An 8036-nucleotide genomic window follows, 5' to 3' on the forward strand; every position below is an offset into this window, starting at 1 on the left:
TGCGAGGACAAGATCAGGCTATTTACTCCTCAATTAAAATGTTTTTAAAAAGGTCTTTTAAAACAGGTCAATCATAATGAATTATAGTCCTATAATTAAAATATTAACACTGCAGTCATCAAGTAAATAAAAATCTTTTATTTCAAGCCCCGACTTTCAAAAACAACCTGTTTAACACGAAATACGTTTCTTCTCATTTCTTTTTCACTATGTACAGGCCACAAGAGAAATATTAAGGGAATAAATGAAGACAGCTATACCGTTATCAGCATGTTGAAGTAGATTCGTCTCTCGTCGTCTCAGAGAGAATTTGCGGCGTCAGATGCCGAAAGCTCCGTCATTCCACTTTTACTTTCACTTTCACTTTCTGCATAGTGAATTGACTGAGATTAAGACGTTCACCAGCATAACTCTTGAGCAAATTTGCATGTGTGTAAACGCGTGCTTGTGTGATATCCATTGGCTCGCCTTCATGGTTTAAAACAGAAATATTTCCAACATTGCGACGTAACCAATTACCCCCCCACCCCATCAAAAACATACCGAACCATGACACCACTGTCGTATCGAACCGAACCGTGAATTTTGTGAACCGTTACACCCCTAGTATGTATATGTACACACACATACATATATATTTATATATATATATATACACACACACACACACGCGCACACACGCATGCATATATACACATTTCTAATTGGGATCAGCACAGTTCATCAACTCTACATCAACAGAATAGTTAAGCCAACGCAAGAAAGATCAGAATATCAAACAAGGTGTGTACACTTGTTCAGATAAAAGTTCAGGTCCAGAGTTTTGGATATGTGACACCTGTCCGGACAGTCCAAAGTAACACCGTAAAGCCACACACTTATCACTGTGGCAGCCTAAATCTAGGTGGACTCCTGTAACTCCTCTTCTCCTAATGGCCAATAGCTGAACAATACCAATATGGTACAAATATATTCATGAAACAGAGAAAAACAGGTCATAGTTCAAATGTAAAATCGACAACACTGGCAGCCAATCTCCAGAGGATTTTTTTTGTTCCCTCATAAAGGCAACTTTTTTTTTTGTCCAATCTTTTAACTATTCTAGACCACAATCAGTTCTGAGAGGTCGAGTAGCCTTTTACGAAAAACCACAGGCTTTTCTTCTCTGTCGTTCAGTAGTTGAACTTCCCTGCCTGGTTTACAGGCGAGCTAGCAGGGATGAACAGCGGTTTGGGTGGGACGTCGGGCTTGAGTGAGGCTGTCCGACGGACAATAGCTCCACGGTGGACTTCCAGCTGCTCGCTGTAGCTATGCTGGCGAGTTAGGTATCCGTTAGGGATGAGTGGGTGCCATACATCGCAACCTGAACTGCTGCCGTTAGAGTTCATTCGGGAGAGCAGCAGGGGCTGATGGGCGCTACGTTGGTTGAAGCTGTGCTGCCGTGGCACTACGCCCCCACTGGGCATCTTGGGAGTGGTAATCAAAGAGTGGCGTTGAGACTGGTGACGGGACACTCTCTCCAGAGTGGATTGATGATGATGAGGAATCTCTGGTGGGACATCCATGCGGCGAGTAAGACTGTCCCGAGGAAGAGTGGAGGAACTATAGTACGGCGCAGACTCTGTTTCTGGGATCTGCGGCTGTACGCGGTTTGCGAATGCCATCTGACCAGCGTTGGCTGACATGGACGAGGTGAGGACAGTGGGACTCTTGCCCGTAGCCACATTAATTTCGTGGATGTGTTTCAGAAGCTCATCAAGCGAGGTGACATCCACAATCTTGTGCGGGTAGCAGTGATACGGCTGGCTTGCCACACGCTCCGCATTGTAGACTTTGCGTTCCTCCATGTGTGCTGAGCTACCTAGTACTTGTCCGTTGGTCAGTCCTTGGGAGAAGGGGAAAATCTGATGCTGCATCCCAGTGGTCGGCCGAGATGCTCCCATGTTATGGGACTTGGGTTCTTTACCGTTATTGCAGTTTTGATTCTTCTCCCATTGGTTCTTGAAGGCCTTCATACTCTTGATCGGGAGCTCTGGTGTCGAATCAGGCGTCGGAAGGCCAGAGAGCTCTGTGGAGTGGTGATGATGTGGGTGAATGAGTTCTGTCATGGCAGCATGATGGACATTCCTGCGATGCGCCTGCTCTTTTCCATTCGCAAAGAAAGAGTTATAGAGTTTGGGGGAGGATACCTCCAGCTTCTCGTCCTTGTTTTGGCTCTCCAGCAAGCCATTTAGCTTGGCCAGGCTGCGCAAGGATAGAGCATGCGGGATTGGTGCTTCTAGATCTTTCGACAGCCTTTTGGTCTTGTTCACGTTGTGGTTGCAGTAACAGGAAACGAGGAATCCGGAGAGGAAAGCTCCCAGGACAAACGCCACCAGGACACACGCAATGAGCAGAGTGTAGTGAACACTGTGGTTGGACTTATCTACCTCAGGGGGTCGGCGCACTCCTGCAGAGAGGGGAAGAGAGAAAGATGAGTGCACTGTAAAGACACAGTGAGGTGCCAGTTAGGTTAGCTTTTATCAGTGTGAGTCTGCAGAGTTCTTAGTAGACTTCTATGCATGTTAGAAACTGCTGACAAACAAAGCAGAGCGCTGGCTGAGCAGGCCGTTCTGAATCAATCTGCAAATGCTCATTGGTTCAACATCAAATAACTCTAGAGCCTCAAGAACAATTGCTAATGGTCTTGTAGGGAGCTAAAGTGGTTCTCTCATTAGCCACAGTCTCAAGAGCAGCAGTGCTATGTGCTTGACTCACAGCTGATTGTGCTGTTCTACATTAAGCTGCATATGGCGTTAAGGTGGTGCGAAAATGATATGAAGATGTTTTCAGTGACTGCAAATTAAAATGAATGCACAGACCACCTTACGGTCTTAATGAGCTGAGGGTAGAGGTGATTTCAGTAACATGTGCATGCTCAGATAATTAGTAACTCCCACTGCCATCTGCGCAGTCAGCCTTTCCTTGTTCTTCTCATTTTTCTGTTCTTTTTTGTTTCTAAGAGAGCCAGTAAATGGAAAAATCTGCTGTTAAGAGGTATTTTACATTGAGAGTATTTTACAAAAAGGTATTAAAAAGTGTCAGCTAAGAACTGAAATATTATGTCTTGATTAATTTTAATACAACATCAAAGACCCTTTGAAATCACTTGATGAGCACAGATTCCTTTACAGTGTTGATGTATTACTTATCAAAACTGAAAATTTAGGCAGCACATTTAAAATGGCTTGTCCTAGTTTTGTAAACGCAACCAATCTTTTTATACACATCACAGCCATGAAAGTGAAGAGAGGTGAAAGAAAGCAAGACATATGCACAGATGGATATGAAGATTAAAATGAACAAATAGTAAATATATAAAAGCTAGATAACTAAGAAAGCTAGTAAAGCTAGATTAAAAAACGCTAAATAAACGCTGCTTACTAATTGTAACTTGCTAATCAAAGCTAGGGCAACATTTGTTGCAGACTGCAGAGGCGCAAAACTAAAAATAGATGTTACAAGTAAGATGTTATTAGTTGCTTAAGACTTTTGGCAAGGCCAACGAAGGCTTACTGATGCTCACGTCAGCGAACAGCAATGGCAAACCCAACACAGTGTAAGAACAGAGTGGGTGGACCACCGTTAGAGAGTTATCGAGTTAGGGAGAGAGCGAGAGAGAGGCGCTATATTGTGCTTTTTCTAGCTGCTGCAAGCAAAAATACAACTATGAATGCATAATAACTCTATGTGAGAAAAACAAGGATAATCTTCCTTCAGGCATCAATACAAACACATTAGCAGGACAGCAACTGTGCTAAGCTAGCTACAGCAGGAGGAAAGCTTCCCGCCAACTCAATTCTCTCCTGTAAAAATGTTTCTACTTAACGGTGTATAGATGCAAACCAGAACGAGTTATAGCGAAGATAACTTCTAAAAGAGTAGCCTAGTGCGCATACTTCTCCTGGTCTCACAGAATAGTTATTGGAAGCATGTAACGGTTTTGTTGTTGTTGTTTTAATAAGATGGAGTTTCTGAGGCATCATAACTGACATGTTTAATGTTTACACACAACTGAATAAAACTTCTAATAGACCTGTCAGAGTTTGCCTCATTTTCTTGTAAGCTATAACAGACTTGCGTGCAAATATACTGGAAGATGTTATGTTATGTTATGAATAATAGAAGGAACCTTTATCTTTCTCTGACTCATTCGTCTGCTTTCTGCTGGTCTATAAACTGTCTTTGGCCCCTGGGAAGCACTGAGGGCAGGCATATGCTACGTGATGGGTGACTCACAAGCACACACGTTTAGTGTCACAACAGGTTTGTGGTCCTCTTTCATTTTTTGTACAGTACACTAGTACAAACACAAGGACAAATACTTCCAAAGGTAATTTTTTAAAGCACAAATTAGATATCAAATCTTAATATTAATTTATCAGTATCGAAATAAAAAAACAGGCCTAATGCATGCTAACACTTTATAACAATGCAGTTTATTCAAGCTAACAATAGTTAGAGTTTTAGTAGAGTTTTCACTGACACAAAAACTGAAAATAAATGAACTTTAAACATATATCTAGTTGGCTTTGTAATTGGGTCAGTTATTTTCAGGACCATGCAAACAAGATGATCATCAGGACAGATTTTCAGTGGTGAAAACTAAGTCTTTCAATCTTCCTTTCGGCTGTGTGAGAGATTGTGTAGGCCTCTGTCAAAACCCTAGTAACTCCTTCGCAAAGAACTGGAGAGTGGGAGAAAGAAGTGCTGGAGACATCCATAAAAAGCTGGAGGGCAAAAAAAGTATGTTTAATTGAAAGCAGACCTGTGAGCAATCTCTCAAAGCTCTGCTAAAAAATAAGCGTGTATATACTATAGGGCTGCCAAAGTTAACATGTTTATTTAAGATTACAGAAATGGTGTAAAATTTGGTTATCACCATTTATATAATAATGACATTAAAACTGCTGCTGTTTTGGCCTCAGCTGAAACGGTTTGAACCTTTGCAAGAGCAGCAGCATAAGTCTCCATGTTCAGAACACACGTAATCTCAGTCAGGCTATTGTTTATCTGTAAAATATGGAGAAACTAGCTGGCCAAAGGGATTTTTAATGGCAAATTTATATATAAATTACTTTTAGATGGGACTTTTATCAAAAGTCATTAGGATGGCAGAATTTTATTATTAGTGAAGCTCAACAAGTGTGAAATATCACCTATGAGTATAACATCATTAAATGCACTGCTGTGGGCTAATGGTAAAATCATGAGAAATATAATTTTTTATTTTGTACTCCACATAGGTATACTTCACCCAAATATGAGAATTCTGTCATCATTTATTCACCCTTATGTTGCTCCAAACTTATATTAAATTTTTCTGTGGAACATAAAAGGTATCTTGAAGAATGTTTTGTCCAACAAATTTATACAGGTAAACAACGAAAGAATTTGAATGTTTGGGTGTACTATCCCTTTAACACGTTCACACACAAACCCTTGTTTCTTTAAATGCTTTGTTGGTGTCTATCCTTTTCTCTCGCTCTCTGTGTGTGGCTGATTGCCTGTGAAAGGCTCGGGAATGGAACTTTTTATGCACCATAAATTTGATATCACTGAATAGATCAGGCCCATTTGGTGATAGTGGGATACTAGGAGTCACAGAGCTTCAAGGGCTACTGTTGTTCAGTTTATGCTCTTTATCTCAGAACAAAGGTGAGAAGAAAACAGCCTTTTTTCTGGGAGACTATATCTATGCAGGTCTTAAGGTTCTCTGTTTTCAGTTTTGATTTCGCTTTCACTAAGAGGAGGAGGTATAATCTAATCTGTAAAGAGACTACATTGTTAAAGGTTCTTCTTTGGAATCTATGGTTCCTTGAAGATCCTTTCCATCGCACATTTATAAAGGAAATGGATATTTAAATTATTTTAAATGTTCATAACACTAAGAAAAAATGGTTCACTGAAAGGTTCTTCGGGGAACCCAAAATGGTTCATCTATGGCAATGCAATGAAAATCCCCTTTTGCAACCTTTTAGTACTGTAGATGTTAAGTACTGTATCCTGGCCATCACATACTTGGTGTTTTTGGGAGATGTTAGTTGTGTTAGGCTCATGGTTTTTCAGGGCATTCAATAGTCTCTCTTCTTGATTACCCAATTACCTCTAGTGTTTTTGCGTTGATGTGAAAGCAGCAATGCTGTCATAAATAATTTTTCCCGGGCTGCATGTGGAATAAGCAGGACATACCGAAATCCCAAAGCTGGGAAGAGTGCAGTTCTTTTAATCACGCAGATGTTTTTTTTTTTGCTTTTGCTCAAGCAACTGATATTACTTTTTCAAAACAACAGGATCTTTAGTAGTAGCACTAGTTGTGTAGTTCAGGGGATTAAACATTTTACATTTTAAAAAGCTTCAACTTGAATTTGTATACCATCAAGAATATGGGAAAAAAATCAGCCTTCAGAACTAGAAATGAATGTCTGTGGGGTCTCAGCTGAAAGCCTTTTACAAATTCACTGCTGAACAATTTTGCATTGTCTGTAGAACTTTCCAGACGGCTTTATTGAGGGCCATGAGAAGTTGAAATCAAGCCCTTTTGTATCTAGTTCAATCCTAGTAAATGCCAAAAATGGGAGCAAATTAATTTATGCAAAAGGTGACTGACATCATCTAATCTCCACACAGAAGTGCAAAATCCACTGGAAAATTAAACACGGATGAGTATTACTTTACCTCATGGTGGAATATATTTGACAATATGAGCAGGTACACAGAGAACAGCAAACAGAAGTAAATAATTGAGCACGTCTGAAATCCGTGAATGCAGGAAATGAGAAAATATTCTGTCTGAATAGACTTGCATTTTCAGCTCAGCGCTCTTGTCCCCTAAATGCTTTATTTGATAGATTCTGCAGAAGATTTAATGAAGTCATTTTTCTGGCAGGTAAATGATTTGACAGGAATTGACATGGAAATAGCATTATTAACACTTTTATACATTAGCATCCTTCATAAAATATATTAATTATATATATATCTATCAATTAAGTCCTTTTCACATAATTGGCATCAGGGCTTGATCTCAACAGAAGCGCATGCGCCGTTTTTTACCTTCATGTGAAAACAATGTGGATACAGTCATGGAGGAGAGACTTCTAGCAAGAAAAACATTAATATATGGTTTATTATATATGGCTTATTAAATATTTAAACCATATTTTGTTAGCAAATGAACAGGTTAACATGCATTTGAGCTTAAAACAAAAAAGTCCAAGCAATTGTTTTGATTTGGTGTTACTATTATTTTGTTATCATTTAAAAAAAAGGCATTTTATATCATATACGTTTTATATATTTTAAATAAATGTATAAATAATATAAAAACATTTTTAAATAATAAAATAAAAAGTAATGCTTTTTTCCTCTAAATGCCACATTCCTTTGAGGTTGCTGTATAAGTAATTTTTGTGACAATACCATCCATGTAATGATGCCTCATGCAAACTGTCCAGTAATCATGTGCTTCAAGAGGCCAGCAGTGAACAAGTTGCACTGCGAGACAGTACCAGGGGTAACCCTGCAGATTTTAATTCATTGGATAAGGTTGATGTGAATCATGTGAAAGGACCTTTAGAATCCACTAAAGTCAACACATTTGACAGAATATAACATTTCAAAACATCATGCATAATATGATGCATCATGCATTCAAAGCCGAATAAAGCAGGTATCTGATAAGAGATCGACTCTTCTCTTCAGCAAACTGAAAACGCGCTTTCAATCGAGAGATGGCGTTAAGATTCATGCAGCAGGTTCACACATACTTTTTGACACACCACACAAGCAGATAGGGAAACAAATGTGAAAACTCAATGGAAGCCAGTGGCTGGTCAAGCTCGAGATCTTACGACCCTAGAGAAGCAAACAAGCATGCGGGAAACTCGCTACAGCCTCACTTCTGAAGCCTGAGTTGCTCAAGTATCTCTAATCCTTAAAAGAAAATTATGAACTATTTGAGACAAAAAAAAAAAAAAAAGAGTCAATAGACAGTT

The 8036-nt window shown here is 39.4% G+C and overlaps 1 protein-coding gene across 6 annotated transcripts in view; it reads right to left on the minus strand.

The window, feature by feature from the left end:
* Nucleotides 1-636: 636 nt before the first annotated feature.
* The window catches only part of LOC107732474 (semaphorin-6D-like), a 175559-nt gene continuing 168159 nt past the window's right edge, over nucleotides 637-8036 (minus strand). For all 6 annotated transcript variants that reach the window (XM_016543815.1, XM_016543819.1, XM_016543818.1 and 3 more), the window contains one exon: nucleotides 637-2449. In XM_016543815.1, coding sequence (XP_016399301.1) covers nucleotides 1173-2449 — 1277 coding nt within the window. In that variant the 3' untranslated portion in view covers nucleotides 637-1172. The remainder of the gene's footprint in view (nucleotides 2450-8036) is intronic.

This window comes from Sinocyclocheilus rhinocerous, unplaced genomic scaffold, assembly GCF_001515625.1.
Source record: "Sinocyclocheilus rhinocerous isolate Xijiao unplaced genomic scaffold, SAMN03320098_v1.1 scaffold3081, whole genome shotgun sequence".
Lineage (NCBI taxonomy): Eukaryota > Metazoa > Chordata > Actinopteri > Cypriniformes > Cyprinidae > Sinocyclocheilus > Sinocyclocheilus rhinocerous.